We start from the raw sequence: 24,444 nt of genomic DNA on the forward strand, positions 1-24,444 counted from the left end.
ATTCTAACAAAATCGTTTATTTTTGTTATATAGCAAAAGTACACCATTTTTATTTAGGCTTGTACAATGAAAATTGTTGAACAATTTGTAGATTTGATTTTTACAGTCGGTACTCATCATGCAATCCTTTTAATTATCTTTAGCTGGCTTTAATGCAATCCTGCGGCATTCGTATTTGATTTGTACAAAATTCAAAAATAACAATTTACATTTTAAGGTAACAGCTTAATGTCTAGTGTACTTATACTACGACGATTGTTGTTTGCTCATCCCTTCAGGCGCACTGCGGACAACAGAGAGGATCAAACGAGACGGGACGAAACATTTGGTGAACAATGGAGCGGAGCAGTGGATCGGTGGAGGAGCAGTTGTGTTGGTGGTTTGGATGAGGAGTGGGCTCAATCTTGGGAAGGAGAAAATACAAGTCGTATACGAACAGAGTCTAAAGATCTTGCGTTACCGTCTGAGCTGCCTCTATCGAAGTATTCAAGCACATCATCAAAGTCGCCATCGTCGGAGCCGTCGTCGTCGTCCATATCGTCATCGGAGTCCAGCGGCTCACCATCATCGTCGTCATCCAGGTCTCCATCGTCATCGTTGTCCGAGCCATTAAGGTTACGAAGCAGGGGAAAACCCATGAAATTTTGACCTATAGCAAAAGCTAGGAGGTAAAAGGATTTAGCAACGAAGGCTATGATTAAACGATAACTTACTGTTCTCGGAGCCCGTATCCGAACCGTCCTCATCAGATTCGGGCACCTCCTCATCATCTTCCTGCAAGCATAGACATAATATTTAGTTCAATATCATCCATCCGCCGCATGAGGGTTCTCAGATCTATGGCAGCGCCGATTCCGACTCCGCCACCACCATTAAGATTCAGATTCCCATTCCCGCCACTGCCGCTGCCATTGCCACCCAGTGTACGTGCCCGCCGTCGCACCCCAACAATTGAGCTGTTGGGTGCATGTTGGCGAGAAAGATTTGGACTTGCGTGCATGGCGGGACTTAGCCGGCGTAGCTGCTCCTCCTCAAATTCGTTGGGGCCGGCGGGTGCAGCGTTCTCCACCGGCTGTGGGCGCGCCGGTGCCTCCTCGAAAACCCGAAGCAGAGAAGCACCGCCAACATCGTTGGCGTTCGCCGACCCCGGCGCCACTGCGTCCGATACCTCGCTGGCCAGCTCCTTAACCGCACGCACCTCTTCCGAGCGCTCGCTCTTTTTAACGCCCACAGCATAGATCTTCACGTAGGTCTCCTGTTTGGACTCGTAGCCGCTGTAGTCTTCGACCACGGCGATCAGACTCCCGTTGGCGCTGACGCTCAGATCGTTTATGTTGCGTTTAACGTCAATGGTCGCAATGCTCGAGTAGTCGTAGGCGTCCAGAACGTTGAAGCTGGTATCGTAGGTGGTCGTCTCCATGTCATGGTCCCTATCCGCCCCCAAGCTAGCCCCGTAGATTACATGCATCGGGGAGAAGGCGCAGTTGCGCTGGTCTAGCACCGGCACTGTCTGCAGCAAGTGGAAGGTGCGCAAGTCCCACACCTCGGTATTGGCGATGATCTACAAATTGGGCCGGAGATATTACCAAGGTAGAAATAGGTCAAATCAAATTTGGACTTTACCTCCAGACAGTTTGGATGGAAGACACCTGATATGCACTGATTAAACTTGTCGAACTTGTGGATCTCCTTTCCGGAACGCACATCCCAGAGAACGCCATCTAGAATTATACATTAAATTACAGTTCAGCATACTCAATACTTCTAAATTTATTTCACTACTTACCCGACAGAATCAGCTCATCGGTTCGGCAAAGAGTTGCTCTGTTTTTGGTGTAGAGATTAGGTATGGTTGGCGTAAATGAGGCCACCTTGGAACCAGTGTTTATGTCAAAAAGCGTGGCGCACTGGGTAAAAAAGTATAAAGCAATTAGTTTATGCTACTACAAATCATAAAATAACTCAAACATACCTCATTCTGAGTGCCCAGCAGACGATCCTGCGCCGTTTGACTAAACTCACAGTAGGTGACATCGGGAAGACGCAATTTTAGCTTGAACTCATCGTCCGCAATGGACCACAAAATGCTGGTAGGTGTGCGCCAGAAGCTCGATGTGATAACCAGATCTCCGGCTCTGTTAGCCTTTATAGCATCCACGCTAAAGTTGTGGCAGTTGGAGAAGAACTGTTCCACACCGTCGTTCATGTTGAACACTCGTCCGTCGCCTTGCTGGGTGCCCACAATGATGTATTTACCCACCAAATCGCAACAGGTGAACTCTAGGTCCTCGTAGTCCGCCGATCGAATACTGCGCCATGGAGAAAAGTGCGTGTGTACATAGCGACGGTCAAAGCGACTGGTATTAAATCCGGCTTGCGTTCGAGCATGCCGGCTGGTTAGATTGTAATTCGAGCTCAATAAGCGACTGGGCTTTGGATCTGGACATTTGTGCGGCTCGTACAAATCAAACTGGGGGCAGGTCGTCACTGGATTGTTGCACAGCGAGTGTTGGTTGGTGAGGTATTCCGTAACGATGGTATTTAGGGTGATCCTCTTGGGGTGCAGTTGACCATCCTCAGGAAGACCCACTAACATGCCACCAGGCTCCAATGTCTGCTTCTGGATTGAGCGGCTGACCGAACTTCTATCCGTTCTCCTTATTTTAATGGGCGTCTGCGTTGTGTTAAGGGAGCCAAAATTTGGTATACTGACTCCTTCCCCCGCATTGCTACCACCGGCTCCTGCGGACGAGAAATCCTCACCAAAACTTTTGTTCAAGTCTCCACTGCCCATTATCGCTGCGTTCACGTCTTGCATGCGGCTTCGCAGACGATTTCTGGACACCGAACTACTCCCACTGGGAAGAGATTTGTAGTCGAAAGGTGATTGATGGAAACTCCGTGTAGTGGGAGTCTGCAGTGGAAGACCCACCTCCCGCTGCAGCATTTGGGCTGTCTGGGAGAGACCATTGCTCTCCAGGTGTTCGAAGATAAGCTGATATAGCTGCTGTTTGTTGTACTGGATGCGCGTCTGCGCGATTACATTGGCCTTGTGCATGTTGGACAGCGATGGATCCAAGGGATTGTTCAGCGGTTTTGTTTTACCCGACACTCGTTCTAGCAACTCTAATGCGTACTTTTGGAAGATTACGTGTTCCGCACGCTTCTCCTGGAGTATGGGATCCCGCATCAGTGTTTGGAGTTGACCTCCAGCGAAAAGTGGAAGCTTGCTGACGATCTGCCTGACGCGATCGGAACGAGCAAGTCCCGCCAATGCCCTACAGGCCATGCCTCGTATGCAGTCCGCATCCGTAATGGGTCCTTTCGTTTGCATCAGCGATAGCAAAACTACAATGCCATTGTTGGAGCACACCGACTCCCAAACACGTTCGATCAGCTCTTCGGCGTACTTGTGGTTGGCCTTGTTCTTCCTGGAGGACGTTCCAAACTTAATTAGGCTGGTGCCGCTGTCCTTGCGGATGATCGGAGAGCATACACAATGGCACAGCACTGCCAACGCCGATTTGATAACCTCCGCATCCGAGGTTATCTCTCCTGCAGCAGCGCCCAGAACTGAGCAAAATCCGGAGGTAGTGGTCCTGTCTAGCATCAGCAGGCGCTCACAGAGCACAACATAAACTCTTGGGATAATACAGCAAACACTGAGCACGTCCAGGGCCGCACGAACCGTCTCGGAGCGTCCACTGTTCACCCAATCGTAACTGAAGGCGATGATCCTAAGTAGCATGGTAATTCCACCTAGCTTCATCAGCTGATCCACCGGTTGCCAATGTGCCCGGATAGAAGTGTGCTCCTGGAGCGTACGAATCTGATCGTGCAACTGGTCGAAGGTCAGTTTAGCAGCAACGGATGGATTCTGGTTAAAATAGTGTGCTGAAGACGGTGACGGTGATGCCGCATTTGTTTGGCACAGGAAGCTGTTGTACTTGTAGAAGAAATGGGCCTCCATATACCGCTTGAGGGCTACGCAGACGTGGCGCACCATTTGTCGGGAAGCACATTCTACGTCTTCGTTGATATCAGAGTCGTTGTCGCTGTCGTTTTGGCTCGGATCAAGAATCTTCAGTACGGAAATCTATTCGGAAGGAGTAAAGATATATGCCATTAATCCATATTTTTCGTATATATCATTTACTTACGACATTGTACAGCTTTCTCAACCCATCCTGGGCATCAAACTCATCCAATATGACTTTAAACTGGAAGCTCAGACTGAAGAACATTGTGGCATGACACTTGGAGGAGTCATGGCAACGACCCAGAATCCAAAGAGCGTAGCGCACCAGTTCTGAAATAAGTGGTCTTTGCATACTGCATATCCGTTCCATGGCGTCCTCACAGTATGCTAAGTAGTAGATGGCGATAGACACACCAGTGGTCGCCAAACTGGGCCGGGGCACTTTTAAAAGAAGCTGCAAATATGGTAAAGTTACAAATAATGTCATTCCTTGCAAGACAATTCACTGACCTCCAGTCCACCGTGTGCAATAAACTCTAAAGCAAACTTCTTGTGGCAAAGAAGGGAAGCCAGATACTTTAAAACTTCGTAGGCCAAGCAAGTGTCCCTGCGATCCAAGTTCTCTAGGTAGCCAAAAATTAGCTGCATCACATTGTTCTCGAAGGCCATGGCTAGGAACTCTTGATACTCGCCCAGGCTGGTCAGGAAGCGCATAATTAACATTTGGCTGGTATCCGCTGTGGCCGGGTGCAAAGGAATATACATCCTTTTATAATAGCGAGATACGCAAAAAGCATCTCTGCTGTTCTCAAACAGAATAGACATATTAGATGCGTCTCCATGCTGCGAGGAACTTGCTCCCATCCCACTGCCATTATGCTGCGGAGATTGAGGAGCTGATGCATTACTGGCGCAGGCCACCCAGCTAAGCATCCCCGTCGTACTGCTGTCTGCCGACAGATTGTGCATCGACGTATTGACATCCGAAGTGGCGCTCTTGCTGATCGCCAGCAGCATGTGCAGACGCTTGATCATCTTAGGCACCAAGCGAATATTCTGATCACGAAAGTTGATAGCAATGTCGCTCACTTCCATGGCTTCGGCTAAAAGACCGGTGGCGTAGCTCTGGAGCGGTTCAATGCTGTCTTCCGCCCAAGAGTAGATGCGATTGATGGTTCCATCCCCTTCGGCGGTCTGAAATACTGCTGACGTCTCCATTCCAGGCATTATCTCCAGGATGAGGCGGCAGGCCAGGATGTTTAATTCCAAAGAGCTGCGACTGACATTCTGGCGACTGAAATAGTTCTCTCGCAGGTAGTCGTTAAGGAGCTGATAGAAAAAAAAAATCACTTTAGTTAGCTTCAGTTTTGGAAACCCTAAATAGTAAGAGGAACATCTTAATTTTCTTAGCATTTTAAAAGCCTAGAACATAAAAACAGATATCACATGATTCTTCTCTTACTTTGCCCATAAAGGTATCCTTTCGAAAGAGCAGCTTGAGTAGCAATCCGTACTGGCAGCTGGGATCGGCTCTATATGGATGTCGTGAGTCCAAAGGATCCGGATCCTTGCGCCGATACACGTCCTTTTCACGCTCAAAGATCTCCGCCAGGCTGTAAAGGCAAAGGCATTGAGTAGAGTTTATGAGCTGACCTAATGATCTTAAAGCACGCTTACCTCCTGAGAGTGGGTACTGGATCGTATCCATTTTGGGTCTGCTGTTGCTCCCACTTGTCGATGATCTGGGTGAGCTCCTTCTTGGTGGCCTGGCGACGGTCGGCGGCGGCGGTTTCCTCCGCATTTCCACCGCTATCGCTTTCGTTTTCCGCATTTTCCACGCTCATGGCGTCTTCAGCATCAGCGTCTTCCTCGGCCTCTGGTTCCCCCCCATCCTGTTGTTCAGCGGCGTCCTCTTCCTGGTTATCTCCCGCCTCCGCCTCCTGCGTGTCCTCGCCCTCCGCCTGCTCCTCGTCGTCGCTTTGGTAGGCCACAGCCACCGCTTCAGCCATCAGTGCCGCCTCAGTCGCCGCCTCTGCCTCGGCCGCAGCCTCTGCTGCGTTTGCATTTTCACTACCGCTGCCCTCAGACATCGAAATGGATTTCTGGGTTTTGGATGCACTAGCTCCTGATCCAGTGGTTTTCTTTGCTAGCTTTTGGACCCTGTGAAACTTACTTCTAGTGGCGAAATAAAGCAAATAAATAAGGCATTAAATACCACGCGCTTTTCGCAAAATTAGTGTGACCTTATACTGCTTGCGGCTAAATAACGAGGTCAGCTGTCGCAAAAATGTGTTTGTTTTGATTCTGCAGCAAATAAAACTAATCTTGAAGTTATTTAAATTAATCTAAAGTACACACAGTTATTTAAATGCATAAACCATTTGACTATTTCCAAGCTAATGCACAAACTAAAGCGCGCCAAAATGCGATGTGCTACTGTAAGGTGAGCGGAACGGTGGCATGTGGAACACTGCGTTTACGATTTCGAATTCTTTGCTACTACTAGGGCGATTTTAATAACATAAATACAGTTATGTTAAAAAACGATCAAAAATTAAGTCCATATGTTGTTTAGCAGGTTTAAGAATTCCACAACTGTATATTAACAGTAGATGTTTAAAATTATTAGTTTTTAAAGTTACTTGAAATTTGCGGTTAAATTAGGGACAACGTTGCCAGTTCCAATTTCACTAGGTCTGCGGTCTGGCAGCAATGCCAGAGTGCAGACATTGCCGGATCGATTACATACGCGGTCTGGCAGCCCTCCATGCTTCAGCTCTGAAAATGTTGTGAAAAGAAAACGCTCTTTTCCCAATGATTTACGTCGAAATCGGAAGTGCTAACTGTGCGGGCGAGATAGTGATAATGCCGATCGAGTGAGGACAAGACACTAAACGGGCGGAGCGACTGCGCTGCGATCGCCCCGCTTCAGCAATTGTGTGTGTGTATCATGGACAAGCTACGAAACAACAACAAGGAGAATGCACCCATTGAGTACCCCTACCCACAGACCCCCCGTCCCTCCCACGCCTCCTCCTTCGACACTACCCCACTGGAAGCTGGCGAGGATGCGGAGAGCAACAAGAGCACACCCTACTTCACGCCCCTCGAGTACCTGCAGACGTCCTTCGAGTTCCCCTCGCCCACGGTGGAGGTTGTGGGTGGGGTTCCGGGCATTCCCGAGCACGAGGATCAAGAGGAGGAGGTCTTCACCCCCCGACAGTTTACCATTGCCAGCCCCCATCCAGCACCCCACCACGTCCACCATCCATCCAGCTCGCAGTCACCCACATTAGGTCGCAAGTTCAAGAGGTTATCGCAGTACGACCGCCGATCCTGCTCGCCGCACATTACAACCTCAAGTGGCGATGAGCGGGTTAGTGGCCGTGGCATCGACAAGGAGAACACCATACCTAAGGGTGGATCGGTCGATCAAGACCTGGAGAACACCTTGTACTTGTCGAAAAGCGAGCACAACTCACCCACAATCTTGTTTAAGGATGAGTCCTCGACGACGCCGGGACTGGAGGCCAGTCGCCTAAGCTACTCCCCGAAACTGTTGTCCTCCATCAACAACCTGAACGTGTCGGGTTCGCCCCTTAACATTATCAACTCGGCTGGCTACAAGAATGGCAACTTCTTTCGCTTCCCGGAGATCGATCATGTCGTGCAGGATGCGCCCATGGATACAGGCAGTTTGGAGGAAGCTACACGCCGGGATCGTAGTCCTGCGTTGGCGGAGCCGCCGGAACAGCAGCAACAAAAATCGGAGGGCCGAAAGAATAGAAAGAATAAAAATAATCTCACCATTCGCATCACGGACGTGCCCATAAAAAACTCAAGCCAGCCATCACCATTGCCCAAGCCCAAAACACCGACTATCAAGAGCACCAAGGAAAAGGCACGCTCACTGGACTCGGCTGCCAACGAATCGGAACTGTCAATCGTGGTGCACAACATAACCGAATCTCATGGCAGCTGCGATGACATGGAGACGGGGCAGAGCAAGCCATCGACAAGTGTCATCCACCATCACCATCTTCAACAGCCCGCTTCCGCCATCCACTCAACATCGCTCTCGCGATTGGATAGTCACCTAAGCTTGGCCAATCAGAGGCGAACGCCGCGCAGAAAGTCACCAGGAATCAACACCACTGACTGGCTTATGTACCACCGCAAGCAGAACCCATATCAGGTGCAACCGACGCACTGCAGCTCCACGACCCAAAGCTCCTTGGACTCGGACGCTAGCCTAACCCCCAGCCTGGGGGACTTTGAACTGAAGTCCGCCTGCAGCGTGGACGGCGGCTCCAAGTTTGGAATAGGCGCAAGCCTAGCGCCGAGAAGCGCCCACAAGCACAATCAGTTACTGCACTCGTCCAGCACAAATTTAAAGACGCTTCCCGAGTGCCTTACCCTAGTGGAGTTCTCCTCCTCTGGCGGTGGTGCTAAGGAGTCGCCTTTCAAGCAGAAGTCTATGGATCTGCCAATGCCGACACTGCAGGCAAAGACCACAGTGTCTACATCATCGATGAATCTTCTCCAGCGTCGGGGATCCAATCACAGTTTAACGCTCAACCTGCACAGCTCCTGTGGCAACCTGATGAACAGTGGACTAAGTCATTCCAACTACAGCCTGGGCTCAATACTCAACTCCAAGTCCAGTTGCAATTTGGATGCAGGAACCGCCAGCCAACTTCGCACGGATCAATTGCCACAGTCACATCTGCTGGCTAGCAGCCAGGGTAGTCGGCAGGGGTTGTTCAGACGACGTGGATCAAACCACAGCATCACCCTAAAAACGGGACACACTACAACATCGTGTGGAGATCTAAACTCTATGCAGCAGCTCCAACAGCAGCAGGCAATGCTAAGCGCGGAAAAGTACAACCGACTTAATATGCGAACCAATTCTACTGGCTCGGGATCAGGCTCTGGATCCAATGTACCTACTCCAAAACGAGGACTTTTAGAACGCCGTGGCTCCAATCAAAGCCTTACTCTGAACATGGGCAGCATACTGGGTGGAGCAGCAAGTACCGAGATTCAAATGGCGGACATTGGGCAACCGAAAGTCACCGTTTGCAGTTGTGCTGCCGCCAACCAAGCTCCGCATCAACGGAAATTCTTTAGCACCGAGAACCTGAACAGCAGCAAAGCCAATAGCCAAAAGTTCTTTGGACAGGTATGCTTCGGTTCCGCCTCGGATTTGCAGCCAAATCCTCAGCAGGATTCGGTGGGTGAGGATCAGGCCATTGTGGCCACTTGCACTTGTGCTGGGACCGTGCGCAATATTATGACCCGTCCTCTGTCGCCGCAAACGACCAGCGAGGAGTTTAAGATCTACTTAGCCAGCATACAAATGCTGCAGAGCGCCTCCAATCCGCTTAATCAGTTTGATCTTATTCGGCTGAACTACGTGTTCGATCACAGCTACCAGACGAATAGGAACATCATAGAGCAGCCGCCGGTGCTGGGCTCAAACGCACGGGATGTGGAGACGCCCACTGATCTGGTGGCCCCCAGCTCGGAGGACAGTGAACTTCTCGCGTCCTACCAGACAGTGGTCAATAGGATCGCGCAACCAATACCGGAACTGAAGGAAACCGAGCAGAAGAGAATCTTTCGGGATCTGCACAAGGAGTTCTGGGACCTGCCGCTCAATCACCAAGAGAAGCCAATGGTCTTCGGCTCGCAGACAAAAAATCGCTACAAGACTATCTTGCCCAACGAGAACTCTCGCGTGCTGCTCGAATCCGAGTCCAGCGAGATGACTCGCTTGCTGGGGGAAGTCAAACGAACCAGTTCCGTGACCGCCAGCGAGGACTTGCCCTACATCAATGCCAATTACATCAAGGTAAGCTAACTAAGTCCAATTTGAATGTAGTTCTCATCATCCTCTTTTTCAGGGACCCGACTACGTGTCGAAGTGCTATGTGGCCACGCAGGGTCCGTTGCCCAATACGATCTTCGAGTTCTGGCTAATGATCTACCAGAACACGCAGCGCTACATACGTCGCTGCGTGGATGGAGGAAGCAGCAGCAGTCCTCACGTTGACAGGGAGCAAATCCTGCAGCAGTACTTCCAGAAGATTGTCATGCTCACAAACTTCACGGAGGCGAACCGGCAGAAGTGTGCCGTATACTTCCCCATCGAACTGAATGAGATCTTTGCGGTGGCCGCCAAGTGTGAGGTGTTTCAGCTGAGTGCGGTTGCCCGGGATTACTTCGATCGGTATTTAACGCCCACCTTTGTGCCGGACACTGTGGTGGCTTCCTCGGATGCGATCGACTATGAGTTAGGTGGCCGGCACATAGGCGTGGAGTCGGTGAAGGTGACGCTGGAAGGGGATCTGCTGGAGGCTTTGCCCGCCCAGGGAAGCTTCTTCCTTATTAAAAACGTGGGCATTGTGCGAAGGAATGGTTACTCGGTGAGAAAACTGGTGCTGCTTTATTGCATCCGTGTGCCACAAAGTGCTAGCTACCACCTGCAAAAGATCTACTGCTACCACTATTGGTACCCGGACTGGCCGGATCATCACTCGCCTCGGGACATCAACACGCTGCTGGACACCTGCTTGCATGTACTCAACCTTGGAAAGTGTGAGTCGGAGTTTGACATCTACGATGACAGCAGGAGCGAGAGGAATGCCCATCTGGCGGCTCAGCGTCTGGAGATCTACCAGCAGGACATCTTTAATGCAGTCCAGCCTCTTCCCGTTATCCATTGCTCGGCTGGGATCGGGCGCACTGGTTGCTTTACGGCCATCCTCAATGCAGTGCGCCAGTTGCGGCAATCGTTGGCTTACTCGCTGACCGGAATGCTCACAAAATCGCTGGCAAGCAGTGCGGCAGAAGAGTACCATAATCCAACGGACAGCGACAGCAGCTTTACTTGCAACACCATCCGGCACATCAGCCACATTCTGGATCATCGGGAGACGGAGGAGGTTACGACTCCCCCATCCTTCGACCGTCTGCCTAAGATGCCGGACATTTTCGTGGACGTCCTGGGCATCGTTTGCAATCTTCGCCTGCAGCGGGGCGGTATGGTCCAGAACTCGGAGCAGTATGAGCTAATTCATCGGGCCATTTGCCTGTATCTGAAGCGCACACTAGCGTTGAGGCGATTTTAAAAGAGCGAAAAACCAAGATCAACAACTTTTTGACGACGAAAGGATGGAGATAAAGAACAAAACACCAATTTACTATTTGTAATCACAATTTTTGTGGCCCTTATTTTAATGAAAGCAACCGCAACGGACAAGCAACAAGTAAACCAAGAAACCATGGCTAAAAGAGTCTCGAAAATGAAATATGGATGGCATTCTCCGAAGAGGACGAAATGACGGAATGCTTTCAATGTTTGCTAAATATTACTATTACCACATATTCTACATATATATAAATGTTTATTAAGTGTTGGATGTATGTGTGTTAAATGTGTACATAAGTGTAAATGTTTCCGACTTTTGGTGTGAACTATGCTTAAACTAAAGTTAATTAACAATTATTATACCCTACCTTACCTTACCAAAACCATACCTTACCATAAAAATGCGCATCTATACAAAACTCGAGACGTTCGTCGGCGTCCCTTGGTGAGTTTGGGTTTGGGTGCGGAGAAAGCTCAAACCTTTTTCAAGTTGGACCCTTCCCAGGGTCCTTCTGACTAAAACACCAATTTCTCCAATCCCAAGCTGACAGCTCGACCGCCGGACGTTGACCAGAATACGGACAAGAGTTCATTTAAAACACAAGATAAATTTCGATAAGTAAAATGGAAACCCATAAATGAACTTGTATTTACGTTTATGCAATGGAACTAGTCAAATAAAAATTAGAAACATTTTAAATGTAACTTTTATGTGTGAAGTTGGCAGTGTCATTTTCTTGTTCTCTATGCTTAAGTACACGAAAATTGGGGGTAATTAATTAATCAGAGATAACGGCGGATTTTATATAAAATTGTTGGGAGCTTAAAATTAATTTTAATTGAGCTTCAAGGTGAGTAAATTAAAAAAACTTTTTTTGCATTTTTTAATTTAAAATATAATAGTATATATAGTAAGAGCCGTCGGCTCTTTTTTCGTAATTATTTTAGCATGTAAAATTATAATAGGTAATTCAATGGATCCCCATAAGCATGTTAATCCTTATAAAGCCATTTAAATTCAACATCAACTATTTTACGTCGGAACGCACTCATGCAGCACCAGCCAAGGGTTAAGCGCAAGAAACAGCTGTTTTCGACGAGCAAAGTTCAGTGGTTTCGGGTTCGGATTCAGGTTTTGTGATTGCCGAATAATTGTTGATTAGATTGTTTACGAAACCCGTAACGGGCTGAGCTGATTTCACAATGCTTCTTCGTCCGTGTGGAAGAGCAATCTTTACCAGGTTTTACAGCAGCATGAAGGTATGGTGTGCCATTCGGAGTCGCATCAAAATGCTTAAATTGCTAAATTTAAGGTGAAAGTGCCAGTGAAGCAAGGCGTTGTGGTGGGCCGGCAGAAGAAGCTGGCCAATGGTTTGGAGTACAATAGTTACCTAGGAGTTCCTTATGCAGAACCACCACTGGGAGAGCTTCGTTTCCACGTAAGTGTACAATGCCTTTCGAGATGCACAAGTAAATAATTTCGTACCTAAAAATGCAGAGCCCGCGGCCATTGGAGCGCTTTCAAGAGCAGGAGATGGACTGTAGCAAGGAGGGAAGCATGTCTCACCAGCGGGATCCGTTCACTTTGGAAATGGCCGGCTCCGAGAACTGTCTTTTCCTTAATGTATATGCACCGAAAGTTAAAAGCCCGGAAACTCCTTTGCCCGTCATGGTCTGGATTCATGGCGGCGGCTACTTCTTCGGCAACGGCAACAGTGACTTGTGAATTCCCCAAACCTTTGTAGGTTCAAGTTTCCATATTTAATCGAACTTACCGCCTTTCAGCCACTTTCCCGGCAAGCTCATGGAGCAGGAGGTCATTGTGGTCACCCTCAATTACCGACTTGGCGCTCTTGGTTTCCTTAGCCTGCCCGAGGAGGGAATACACGGAAACATGGGACTTAAGGACCAACGGCTGGCCCTTGAATGGGTGCAGGAGAACATAGCCAGCTTCAATGGCGATCCAAATAACGTAACCCTCTTTGGCGAGAGTGCGGGCGGTGCTTCAGTGCATCTGCATACCCTGGCCCGTCATGCCAACCGACTATTCCACAAGGCTATCATGCAGAGTGGAACAGCCAACATGGAGTGGGTGTTACAGAACGAGGCACCTGCCAAGACCAGACTTTTGGCGAAACTCCTGGGTGGTGGTGATTTTGGCGGCGACACCAAAGCACTTTTGACCTTCCTGCAGTCAGAGAAGGCCACACCCACTGCCATTACGGCTAACACATTAAAGGTCTTAAGCCCCGATGAGCGACGACGTCACCTGCCCTTTGCCTTCAAGCCAGTAGTGGAGGACAGCAGCAGTCCGGATAGTTTTCTTGACCAGAACATCATGGAGCGGATGCACAAAAAGGACTGCCACGGAAGCATGCCATTGATCATGGGGTACAACTCTGCCGAGGGGCTGGCCATGATTGTGAAGGCCAAGCAAAAACTAGAGGCCTACGAGAATGATTTGGCCAGGATGGTTCCACGCAATCTGGTGCTGGATCCACAGGCTCCAGAGGCGCAGGAAGCTGCTTCCGACATACGAGCGTTTTTCTTCAACGGGCAGGCACTGACCAGGGAGAATCTGGACAACCTGGTGGATCTGTTCTCCGATTATCACTTTATCATGGATATGCAGCATGCAGCAGAGATTCACGCCAGTTGCCAAACGCAGTCTCCTCTGTACTTCTATCGCTTGGACTATGTGGGCGGTCGTAATCTGTACAAGAAGATCTTCCAGAACGAGGACCTCCGTGGAGTGGCTCATGCCGATGATATTTGCTATCTGTTCCAGATGGCGGGTGACGAGTCCGAGATGAGGAAGGATGACTTGATGGTCACGGAACGCCTATGTGAAATGTGGGCGAATTTCGCGCGCAATGGAAAACCTTCGCCAATTTGGAAGCCTGTCAAGAAGCCGCAGAATGGCGAGCCCTTCCAGCTAGACTGTCTACTTATCGATCGGGAACTGAAGATGTGTACCAACCCGGATGGCGAAAGGATGGACTTTTGGAGGAGCATGTACAGGAGGTACAGGAGCAAGTGCTACGCAGCTCTGAGAGCTAAACTTTAACTCATAATTACTAAGATAAACTAAATAAAGCAATACTCCCTCAATTGTCGACTTTTTCTCCAGCCTTCAAATGTGACAACTGTGAAAAGTTTCAAATATTTTGCAGCTGACTATTTATATTTTAGGTTTAATTTAAAAAGCACAATGATTTTAAAATTTTTTGGTATTTGGTATATTTTGTATTTAAAACGGTTAACAGAACGGTACGGTATATGTAATCGATAATCATAATGATGGTATATTTTCACAGACCAGCGGCGGTCACACTACACAGAATGGAATAAACAAATTTCTAAATTATTTTGCAACAAATGCAAACGCTAAAAATCTACCTGCACACAGTCGCCTGAGAACAGCAAGGATACACGCAGGACGTGTGGAAGCGGGAAAAGTCAGGCGCCAACATGTTGGTCAAGAGCTGCATCGGATTCGGGTCACTCTGGCCACTGGCCATGATGGTGGCCTTTTCCACTGCCTACAAGAACGGTAAGTGCGCAAATCCTGCCAAGCACTTGTTAATAACTAGGTGTTCCAATGCTCAGTTCGTCTGCAGGACAATATGTGCTCGGACAAACTGTTCTACACACTGGCCAAGCCGTTCCGTGGCGATCCGACTGTGCGGCTGGAGTTCGAAGACACCTCCGGAGCGATCGTGTCGCAAATGTGGAACTTGACACTGCCCCACGGCCATACGGCCAACAAGATTAAGTACGATTGCCAATTTCGGGTGGTGACCAGCGAGCGACCGCCGCGCGGAATCTACACCATTATTACGCGGCTCAAGTTTCGGCGCGACCCCGTTTCCAAGGAGTGCATCGACTACATTCAGTTCAGCAGCGGCAATCGCTCGCCCAGCGAACGCATTTGCACCGACATCTCCATTGATGGACATGCCGGACGTCTGATCTTTGACCAGCGTGACCGCGAGGTCAACGTGCACATCTTCATCGATCGATCGCGTCATATACTGGGTGATCCACTGGAGCTGCGCATGGTGCTTACGGCACACTCCGAGTGCCAGTTCAATGGTGACTTCCTTTGCGAGCCCAACGACCAGTACTCGTGCATCTCGCGTCACTTTGTACGGGACAATATCACTAACTGCCTGTATCCGTGCCGCGACGAGGGCACCTGCTTTCACGACGCCATTGTGCCGGAGATCGATACGGCCAATGTGGCTATATCTGCGCTAACGTCGCTCATCTTCACCATGGTGGGCGTGGGATTCTGTGTGTGGATCTGCTGGAAGTATTGGAACTGCATTACGGTCCAGCAGCGGGCGCACGAAGCCTCCGCTGCCCGCTTTAATCAGCGTCGAGTCAGAGTGAGTATAGCGTGCTTGAGGCCTGGCCTAAGTTCACAACTAATGCCCAACCACATTTCCAGTCGGATGTGCCCACCATTGAGCTGCCACCATCGGTGCACTACGACGATAGCGTCCTGCACGAGCACGATACCCAGCAGCAACAGCAACCCGCCACGCCAAAGGATCTACCGCCCAGCTATGAGTCCCTGTTCCCGGAAAGATAAAGATCCGCGACGTGTGTCGCTCCGCTTTGTGCCAGATCAGCAAGTACTTGGTATCGCACACTTGTTGTATTAGTCCTATTAGGTAATTGTATCTCGTATCTGAACCTGTCAGCAATCCATGTAAATATGTTAGGACTGATTTTATGTTTTGAGATTAGCATTAGCGATCGAACATCTTTCTCGATGTGTTCACTTTGAACCATATTCCAGAATACTCTCCCTGAGAATTTCCTCAGTTTTACTGGTGTATATATTTAAGTTTTATGTTGTTCAACTCTCCGTATTATTTGAGTAATTGTAACTGTTGAAACCGCCTTTTGGCGATGCAAATTGTTTACTCACTGATGAAATCTCACTGGTATTACCATACTCAATGAAATTATATCAATTATTTACCTAAGCATCAATTATTTATAAGCAAAAGCAAAAGCCACACAGTACTAGTCTCTGTATTAGCTAGCGTAAATATTCCAAGGGCCAGCCAGGACTAGGCCGAGCATTCCACATAGTTGTACCTGTTTCTGTACTGCATAGATATGTATATGTTATGTATTTGTACGCATAGAATACCACGCGCTTGTAGATTTCTTTGTTGTGTGCTGGCCGAAAGTGTCAATTGTTCAATTTCGAGTATAAGATGTAGGCACACACGCTCACAAGATAATGTACGAACTACAGTATTTACTCCACACATGTAACTGCAATGTAACTGAAAGTTCGGAGTAGTGGTCAGTAGGTCTTAAGCCAATTAACTCATATGTATACACACGCAACTCACTCAAATACGTATATTAAATGATAAATAAACCAACTAAATCTCAGCAGAGCGTGGCGAAAGTGCGGCTGGGCATTACCTCACTCTTACCTCTTCGCTGAGCATCCCCAGTTGCAGGGTGGCGGTTTCATCACATGGTGACACACATCGTGAATCAGCACGTGCCTTATCCAATAACCTGTCGAACCGGCAATCCGAACCCCCGCACCATCAACTCATCTGCCCAGCAATCGGCGTTTGGTCACGACTAGAGGCACTGCGTCATTCGTGGTCTAATCAACTCTGGTTTGCTTACTGCTCCGAATTAGATTGGCCATTGTTACCGTTACCAACAACAACGTCGTACATCATCGATGGATCGTGGTGGATGTGGCACGTGCTGGGGTCGCCTGGTCGTTGACTCGTCACAATTGACCAAACTGGTTATTGCCATCGTAGCAGCGGGACAATTTGCTGGCCAATCTGTGCCCCCGTTCAATGTCGGCCCACAATTGTCCAATTTGCCTTGGAGTCGCAGTATGCTGTTCAATTAGCGAATGTGCAGCCCTCTTGGCAACCGGTAGCTGCTCCACGGATACATCTCTATATATAACGCCCAGGTGCCAATTATAACACGCACACAAAAGAGCCGCTCGATCGCTCGATCGTTCGATCGATCTATTCATCAAGTTCAGGGTCGAGCTCAAATCACTCCGCCGCTCATAGATTGGCCTTAATGCGTGTCAAGCACCCTGATAAGGAGTTTGACCGCTCAACCATCCATCTCCAGAATCACAGACCACCCAGAAGTTTCACTCCATCTTCTTCTGACGCCTCCATTTGGTCGGATCGTGAAATTCTCACAGCGTATTAGCACCTCGGAGTGGGGCGTGTAGGTGTGAGTTCACGCCCAAAAATAACCCTAAGCAGAGCGACTTCTTCGAGCCACTTTCGCAGTGGCCAAGGTAACTAAGGATCTGCGAACTGGGGTGTGGCTCATACCTTAACCGATATTCGGGATGTATACAAAGGTGAAAGGGGATCAATTGCTAATTTAAGCGTGCACATAAGACATTCACCAGGGAAAGAAACCACCAAGATTGTTGATAATTTATTTACATTTCTTATCACTTATTTCTTATCTGCGACACATTGTCACTTCTTGGGCATTGATAATTTTACGGCTCACAGTGATATTTTGCATAAACTGCGCAGCAAGAAGATTATTTTGGAACTGCAAGATCAATATTTGGTCACTTTGGATATATGTACAGTCCAACTTCTATATGGTGAAATATGTTATATACTTTTAAGTGCAATGGAACTGTTATTTATTACTCATGCTTTCAATCCGCGTGGTTACTTTGGCTCGTAAAGGAATAAAATTATAAAAAAAAACATAAATATTCGGTTCTTTATAAGGGTTTTTGTAAGAAATCAACGTAGCCACAGAGCCGAGATCATACCACATTCTAACCATTCATTGGTTTTGCGGTGGCAACGGCGGCACCTCCGCCTCTTGAGCGTATTGTTTGATGTTTTGGCCAGCAATTATATACGGTGCTCTAACCAGTTCCGCCAGTCGCTGGAATCACCACTACACTTTCTCGCCCGGCGGAGAGCGCGTGACTCATACGCACGGGGGGCCACACAAAGACGCTGGCAGCAGTGGAACCACCACAACCAGAAAGAGCAGCTCCGGCTCTAAAAGCTGTCGGCAAAGCGAGCGACTCGCTCAGTCTGCGACACACAGTTGAAGCTGAAAGATCGATTCCGACCCGACTCGACGATACCGGCGGTCAGTCCGCATCCAAGTCAAGTCCAAGCCCGCCTCCGTTCTCCAATTGCCCGGTGCAATTCTTAATTCTCAGTGAAGTGAACGATTTATGGAAATTCATTGATTGCAATTCAAGCCGACAAGTGTGTGAACCAAAAGCAAACCACATTCCCAATCACCTGAGCATCAGTAGCAGCAGCAACAGTAGCCACATCATGCAATTCAGCCGGATCCAGACAATGTTGCCCATTATAATAGGTGAGTCTGGGACAGGCCTTCTCTGGATATATGCACGGATACCATAGCTATGTACATGTATATACTCGTATCTATGTGCAGACAATGAGCAAGCCGCGAACAAGCATATGCTAATTATGTGAACGTGAACTGCCACAAACTCTAGCTGAGTGCAAGTGAATAAACCGCGAATAAGCCGATAGTAAAGAGCATTGAGCTGGGAATGCTTGAATGGGTCTATGAAACCGCGTTTCGTATAGGAAAGATATTTTTTTATAGCATTGCCAATCATGTCATAGAACTAGTCATTCTAAGCTATGCTTAAAATAAAAAACAGGAAATATCACTGATTGCTTAATTCATTCTTGGCGTAAGTAGTGACGGTTTGCGTGCCATTAAAGCCTTATAAATATTATTAAACGGTCAATTATGATTAATAGTTGCTTGATTGAGCACCTGTTTGCTAGTTTCAGTATAAAGAAACAGTTTCTTTGGTGCAACTAATGCTTCTTCAAATCATAAAACAATTTCCTTTATAGCTATTAAGCTAGTATTATCACACGCAATTACCATTATACCATTATATCCTATGGCGTCTGTTTGAAGAACTTTTGGCGTCAAGACCATATCATCTTCATCCTGCGCCTCCATCCAGACATCGTAAACCAGTTAACGATGTCTTTACGATCCCGTCATCTGCCGGTCCCGTTAGATAAGATCTGATAGCCGGCGACATGTGATCATCCAAGCGAATCAAAGTAAAATCCCCCGTTTCGTTGACATTTCACTAAAGTGGAATATGGGATGATGGCTGGCTTTTAAGAGGGGGGCCTGCGGTATCTCGACTTGCAATTTTCCCGCAACTTATGAAAACCGGTTAAGCCAAAGCCAAAGTCACTGGCCAGCCCCAAATGCTAATGATAAATGACGTTATTAGGCGGGGCAGTGTACTCTACTCTCAACTAAACCACCCAACCACCCAACCAACCGGGCATAATGGCAACCACTCACGGAAATTCCCAAAATTCGATTTCTTAAGCTGAAAGCGCGTTCAAGGCGCGTGTAGTTCGTTTATCTGTGGCTCCGATACATTAGCCGAGCACATGGCATGTGGGCCAAACAATACCAGCCATGGATCCCATATACCATGTACCATACCCTACCATACCTAACCATGTGCCATGTCCAATGCTCCGTTTGCACAGGTGCCAGCGCAGCAGTGAAGCGGAATTGCTGACGTTGACTCCAGCACGTTTTGCCATTAGTGCCTAATTAGAATTTAATTGCTAATATTTTGTGTTGTGGCCGCTAGTATTTCCACTTCCACATGGTTCGTTTTGTTTGGCGGTTTCAATGGTGTTTGCATGCGTTCCTTTACTGCCGCCACCTTATCAGCATGAACTCGACACTCTATAAATAAGCGAACCCGCCCGCACAAATTATCCACTGTTTACTGGAAACTCTCCCCCAAGAATGAAACCAGCAACCAAACATTGGTTTTGGCAGTTATTTTTAGCGGCCATATATCAAGTGCCATAATCTAGTTGTTAGTGCGTACTGAAGTGGAACAGGGTTGTCCACGTCTGCTCCTAATTACTTGGTTACATATTCCGTTTACTCCGAAGATGTCTTGCAGTGTTATCAGTGTGGAAAATATTTGCTCTTGACTAGCAGGAAGATTCCACATCTGTTTTCACATGACCATTGGGTCTAGATGAATCTGAAAAGTGTTATCACAAATTAGCACAACAATTCCATTCAGCTTACTTTTTTCCAGACCGGAGTTTCCCAACGACTCTTTCGACCCCAATAAAGGAAGATCAAGGGATTTAAGTGATTTAAGTGTTTCACTTCATTCACCTTTCGTATCTATTAAGCAATTACACTTTTTGGCTAGACAACGGGGCGTATGAATTAACTCACAAACAGTTGCGCAACTTTTCCTCTGTACTGGCACTACAGCAATTGCTCAGCGGATTGACCAGCTGGCTCTCATCGAGATTCGTCACATCCCCAACCTAGGTCAACGATTTCGTACGACCGAAATTTCATCAGTTGCGTGGTGAAATTGATAGCGAAATGATGGGTGCGCAATCAGTTAATTACAAGCAATTGACGGGCGTTGTAAAGATACTTGGTCTGAAGAAGAGATGGTGTGCCGTGTGCCCCTCCGGCCAACCCATCCAACCATCCATCCCGATGGCAAAGAGAACGCACCTTCGATGGTGAAATATGGCCGCCGCCAAAGAAGTGTGCAAACTTGGTTGCCAACTCATCGAATGGTCTCTAAATGAGATAGCCATGTTTTTATTGGCGGCAGCTTAACTGGCTTTTATGGTGTTTGTGTTTTGATGGGTGCGTCAAAATATTTTTCAAACCGCAGCCAGGAAGACAATGTCCGAGCATTGTGGCCGGGCTAACACCTACCCCACTAGTCGCACTGGCTGGAGATGTGCTTCATCCATATCAGGGCTAGAGATATCCCCCAAAAGCCGCCTCAGACACCGGGTCGTCATCATGTGGGGCCTTATCGCCAAGTGGCTTTGGCCGTAAACCTAGTCGCCCGATTGGCTGAGATTATTTAGCGATCCATTTGCGGGGGGAAACACCCTGTTGGCACTGGGTATATATTTAGATTCCTTATCAGTCGCCGATGAAGATGTTTGACTTGATCACTCCCACCTGGAGGAAGATCCATTCGTTCGCACGCCGCAAAAGGGCGATGATAAGCTATCAGTGAGCCCACCGCTCTGTCTTGATTTCCTGATACCATAATATCGCTAATACCGCTCGTCCGCTCCGTGCCCCTCCCTCCTGCCGTCCCATTCCGATTCGATTCGATTCGGTGTGGTGCGGTTTGGTTTGGTTCGCCGTGGCGGTTTTGTTTCCTTTCAGTTATCATCGCCAGCTCGTGCTGCGTACACGGCCAGTCCTATCTATTCAGCCTGGAGAAAGTTCTCAACGAGTCCTCCCGCCAACTGCCCTACAACCTGACGAACGCCAGCGGAACCACCGAGGTGGAATTGCTTCCCGATACCATCTCGAACAACACGCGGATTATTGTCTACAAGAACAGTGAGTATCTGACGGATGCAACACAAAATGCGCCAAAACATGAGACAAGTTAGACCCAAGAAATGGCCTAATTCCGATTGTATTAGTAACTCGTTCTATTCCAAAACAAATAAAGTGATCCTTTGAGTATATAGGCGAGTAGAGTAGAATCACCACCGTATTTTTAGAGTCTTATCAATATTAAATAATAAACTGAAGTGATTTATATCGATAAGGACTGCTGCAAAACGTCACTTGTTTTACGAATTTCTATGAATTGCCCTGGTAATTAAATCAATTTGAGTACAGTACAGTGTAAAAGTAACTGAGATCGGTTGAGAAGGCTGCCATAACAGCCACAAACACTTGTAACCCCTATACCACTCGCCCACCGGTAATATCTCAGTTTTAGCGGACCCTTGAAACCGGCAATCAACAACAATTCCCGTCTAATTACTGTACCCGCCACTGGGGTTAGCCCCTATCAATAGGCCATTTAAGCCATTAGCGTAGTTCGATGACGCGACAGTATTGCGAATCGAGCAGTTTCGTCATAAAGTTTATGGCACAGTCCCACAATTCGTGACTGGAAGCACAACACCACCCACTGATAACCCGCTGTCCGCCAGTAAACTTTGCTGCTGGGATGAAATTCTAGCCATTCTAGGTATTTCCATGTCGCGTCTGTGCCTTAGCTTCAAATTAGAGAGGGTTTTGTCTATGATTTGGCCAAAATATGAATACGAACCCTATGGTAGTCACGAGCACTAAACTAATTAATACTAAACACTTTCAGCTGTCGTCGAGTCGCCCAACGATCTATCCCAGACGGCGATGGATGTGATCACGATTGTGTGGTATGTGGCCACGTTTCTGGCCCTGGCCGCCTTCTTCATGCTGATGGCCTGCTCGGATCGCAGATGCCGCGACATGAGGCGTCGTCCCGCCGGAGGTCAGTCCACCGAGGGTCTGAGGGCACCACCCACGCCCTCGCCGTCGTACAGTGAATTTGCACCACCCAGCTACGATACGGTGATCAAGATGCAGCACGCGGCCAAGACGAGTGTCTTTGTGATACCGTTCAGCAACAAGGCCGGTGAACTGGGTGCTCCAACTTCGGGCACGCCGCCCCCAACTTCCAACCCATTGCCACCTGCAGTCACCTGCGATGTGATCATCGTCAATGAACTGGAGAAGTCCGCTGATTAACCGATAAGCCAGCCGACGGTGGATCCATGGACCTGACCTGGATCTGGCCTTCCTATTCCGACTCTGTGATATTTGCTGTTTATGGCAATGGGCCAAGTATTAGATGTCGTAAGATCCCCCCACAAAAAGACTGACAATGAAAGATATCTTTGTGCGCATATGCATTCAAATGCCAGTTCAACTGAAACTAGATGAATAAGTAATTACCTGTAATAAATCATATCGTTATCGTAAATGATTCATCCAACGGGATGTTTGCATTTCCAAGAACTCGCCTTTCAACTTAATCAGCGGCTTATGGGGGATATTCCAAGTTGGGGGCAAAATGTCTGGCCACTTGCGCTTGGCCAAAAGCTTTCGAGTAAACTCATTCCGAAGACCAAAACCTTTTTGCTTCGGTCGGGTGAAAGCTTTCTGGCGAAACGAATTCAAAACTGAATACTGATAAGCGTTCGGGGGAACTTTTCCGTTGTGGGACTTACACTTGATGCGAACGGATTGGGATTGACAAGGCCTGAAACTAAGCTCCCCCATTCAGTATCAGGTGATCTGGAGTTGAAGTGCCATCCGTGCGTTTATCCAAGTCAAATAGGCGGGCAGGTGAAGTAAACAAAAATAGGGCACTTCCCGTTCCCATTGCCATTTAGGTGCTGAGGGTCAGAGGCGTTCAGTTCATTCATTGATCGAATTTCCAGTGAATTTCCATTTCTCTCCAGCCGCCGTTGTTTAGATCGGGCGAAGGTAACATCTGGCCCAAAACAGACCTGTTGTTTTCTGGGGCACAGCCAGCATACAGCCAATGCGGCGTATGCGTAATATTTCGATTTTTATTAACGTTTGTTTACTTGCCACACACATATTTCACACAAATTGTTTTCGAAAATTACACAAACACCGCGCCGACAAGAACCCAGCGCTGGCGTAGCCAGTTGATAGCAAGATGTTTGTGCCAAACCAGATCGGATTGCAGTAAAATCACGTTACGCCCCGCTCAATGCGGTTCTTGTTCTTGCTCCGCGCCGATGGTCGCTGATTGCCGCTGGTCGCCCGAGTTGAGCGCTTGATTGTGGGTCCATTGATTGGGCGGGCGATCCCCAGAGCACCGCAAGAAACTTCGCAGTTTTAACTACTATTAATTGTCTATGCTAAGAAGCTGTAGTTAAATCTAATCATTAGAGAACAGTACTAACTATGTCATTCTTATATCTTAAAGATTTGTATACCAAATCATTATATCATTAATGCCATAGAACTAATAATCCTAATATTATTACTTTCTTGCAGTGTAGCAACGGCGTTTATAGATGTTAAATATTAACCACTGATAAGTTCAATCCAACAATAACAGCCACCATAACAACAAGCGCGCATTTTCTCTGCGTGTACCCAAGCGCGTTGCTGATTGAGGCGGATGAAGCCGATCGGAGTTGGCCAATTTTCTAAACTCTCTCACGCTCTTCAATTGAACCGCACTTCCTCGACTTCCTCCCGTCGCCCCCGCTCTTCGAACGCCCCGCCCCCGTCACCGTCCCCGTCCCGATCTTCCGCTCGCTCCGTCTCTTTCCCTTTCTCCGCGGCTAGTTGTGCAAAAACGCTCGCTCTTTCTCCCTCTCGCGCTGCTGCTCTCCTACTCTCCCAGTCTCCCACTCTGCCACTCTCCCACTCTCCGTGGGCAAGTAAT

General features: G+C 48.1%; 5 protein-coding genes across 7 annotated transcripts; 4 read left to right on the forward strand and 1 right to left on the reverse strand.

Moving 5' to 3' along the window:
• Positions 1–19: 19 nt before the first annotated feature.
• LOC122613596 (protein mahjong) lies at positions 20–6,238 on the reverse strand. 2 transcript variants are annotated; one of them, XM_043787832.1, is made up of 11 exons: positions 5,657–6,236; positions 5,442–5,592; positions 4,490–5,308; positions 4,161–4,433; positions 1,973–4,096; positions 1,787–1,907; positions 1,624–1,721; positions 1,199–1,561; positions 714–774; positions 461–661; positions 20–403 (listed from the first exon to the last, which is right to left on the reverse strand). In XM_043787832.1, exons 1-11 carry the CDS (start codon positions 6,067–6,069, stop codon positions 399–401), a joined length of 4,629 nt encoding a protein of 1,542 aa, XP_043643767.1. In that variant the 5' UTR covers positions 6,070–6,236; the 3' UTR covers positions 20–398. The 2 variants fall into 2 exon arrangements, 1 of the variants encoding a protein (XP_043643767.1); XR_006325696.1 differs by lacking the exon at positions 20–403 and having other exon boundaries at positions 574–661; positions 714–1,561; positions 5,657–6,238.
• Positions 6,239–6,702: 464 nt separating this feature from the next.
• On the forward strand, positions 6,703–11,835 carry LOC122613965. Its single transcript, XM_043788408.1, has 2 exons — positions 6,703–9,836; positions 9,889–11,835. The coding sequence occupies exons 1-2, from the start codon at positions 6,930–6,932 to the stop codon at positions 11,113–11,115; spliced, it is 4,134 nt and encodes a 1,377-aa protein (XP_043644343.1). The 5' UTR covers positions 6,703–6,929; the 3' UTR covers positions 11,116–11,835.
• Positions 11,836–12,187: 352 nt separating this feature from the next.
• On the forward strand, positions 12,188–14,237 carry LOC122612261 (juvenile hormone esterase). Its single transcript, XM_043785748.1, has 4 exons — positions 12,188–12,395; positions 12,449–12,574; positions 12,634–12,857; positions 12,921–14,237. Exons 1-4 carry the CDS (start codon positions 12,339–12,341, stop codon positions 14,200–14,202), a joined length of 1,689 nt encoding a protein of 562 aa, XP_043641683.1. The 5' UTR covers positions 12,188–12,338; the 3' UTR covers positions 14,203–14,237.
• A 215-nt stretch (positions 14,238–14,452) lies between these two features.
• LOC122613530 lies at positions 14,453–21,519 on the forward strand. Of its 2 annotated transcripts, XR_006325694.1 has the most exons (4): positions 14,453–14,688; positions 14,745–15,526; positions 15,589–15,814; positions 21,396–21,519. XR_006325694.1 is itself a non-coding variant. In XM_043787743.1 (3 exons), exons 1-3 carry the CDS (start codon positions 14,607–14,609, stop codon positions 15,730–15,732), a joined length of 1,008 nt encoding a protein of 335 aa, XP_043643678.1. In that variant the 5' UTR covers positions 14,453–14,606; the 3' UTR covers positions 15,733–16,553. The 2 variants fall into 2 exon arrangements, 1 of the variants encoding a protein (XP_043643678.1); XM_043787743.1 differs by lacking the exon at positions 21,396–21,519 and having other exon boundaries at positions 15,589–16,553.
• On the forward strand, positions 18,210–23,033 carry LOC122613531. The gene is made up of 3 exons (XM_043787744.1): positions 18,210–18,521; positions 21,396–21,575; positions 22,351–23,033. Exons 1-3 carry the CDS (start codon positions 18,479–18,481, stop codon positions 22,761–22,763), a joined length of 636 nt encoding a protein of 211 aa, XP_043643679.1. The 5' UTR covers positions 18,210–18,478; the 3' UTR covers positions 22,764–23,033.
• Positions 23,034–24,444: the final 1,411 nt, after the last annotated feature.

Source organism: Drosophila teissieri, chromosome 2R (assembly GCF_016746235.2).
Source record: "Drosophila teissieri strain GT53w chromosome 2R, Prin_Dtei_1.1, whole genome shotgun sequence".
NCBI lineage: Eukaryota > Metazoa > Arthropoda > Insecta > Diptera > Drosophilidae > Drosophila > Drosophila teissieri.

What these genes read in the sequence shown, in the direction of transcription:
- LOC122613596 (XM_043787832.1), bottom strand. Translation starts at nt 6,069, where the DNA reads ATGTCTGAGGGCAGCGGTAGTGAAAATGCAAACGCAGCAGAGGCTGCG. An exon ending in AGAGCGAGCGCTCGGAAGAG is followed by an intron (nt 775 to 1,198) that starts GTGCGTGCGGTT and finishes CTATGCTTGCAG; the next exon opens with GAAGATGATGAGGAGGTGCC. An exon ending in GGATACGGGCTCCGAGAACA is followed by an intron (nt 662 to 713) that starts GTAAGTTATCGT and finishes TTTACCTCCTAG; the next exon opens with CTTTTGCTATAGGTCAAAAT.
- LOC122613531 (XM_043787744.1), top strand. Translation starts at nt 18,479, where the DNA reads ATGCAATTCAGCCGGATCCAGACAATGTTGCCCATTATAATAG. An exon ending in AATGTTGCCCATTATAATAG is followed by an intron (nt 18,522 to 21,395) that starts GTGAGTCTGGGA and finishes GTTTCCTTTCAG; the next exon opens with TTATCATCGCCAGCTCGTGC. An exon ending in GATTATTGTCTACAAGAACA is followed by an intron (nt 21,576 to 22,350) that starts GTGAGTATCTGA and finishes AAACACTTTCAG; the next exon opens with CTGTCGTCGAGTCGCCCAAC.
- LOC122612261 (XM_043785748.1), top strand. Translation starts at nt 12,339, where the DNA reads ATGCTTCTTCGTCCGTGTGGAAGAGCAATCTTTACCAGGTTTTACAGC. An exon ending in GGTTTTACAGCAGCATGAAG is followed by an intron (nt 12,396 to 12,448) that starts GTATGGTGTGCC and finishes GCTAAATTTAAG; the next exon opens with GTGAAAGTGCCAGTGAAGCA. An exon ending in GGCAACGGCAACAGTGACTT is followed by an intron (nt 12,858 to 12,920) that starts GTGAATTCCCCA and finishes ACCGCCTTTCAG; the next exon opens with CCACTTTCCCGGCAAGCTCA.
- LOC122613965 (XM_043788408.1), top strand. Translation starts at nt 6,930, where the DNA reads ATGGACAAGCTACGAAACAACAACAAGGAGAATGCACCCATTGAGTAC. An exon ending in TCAATGCCAATTACATCAAG is followed by an intron (nt 9,837 to 9,888) that starts GTAAGCTAACTA and finishes CCTCTTTTTCAG; the next exon opens with GGACCCGACTACGTGTCGAA.
- LOC122613530 (XM_043787743.1), top strand. Translation starts at nt 14,607, where the DNA reads ATGTTGGTCAAGAGCTGCATCGGATTCGGGTCACTCTGGCCACTGGCC. An exon ending in TTCCACTGCCTACAAGAACG is followed by an intron (nt 14,689 to 14,744) that starts GTAAGTGCGCAA and finishes TCCAATGCTCAG; the next exon opens with TTCGTCTGCAGGACAATATG. An exon ending in TTAATCAGCGTCGAGTCAGA is followed by an intron (nt 15,527 to 15,588) that starts GTGAGTATAGCG and finishes CCACATTTCCAG; the next exon opens with TCGGATGTGCCCACCATTGA.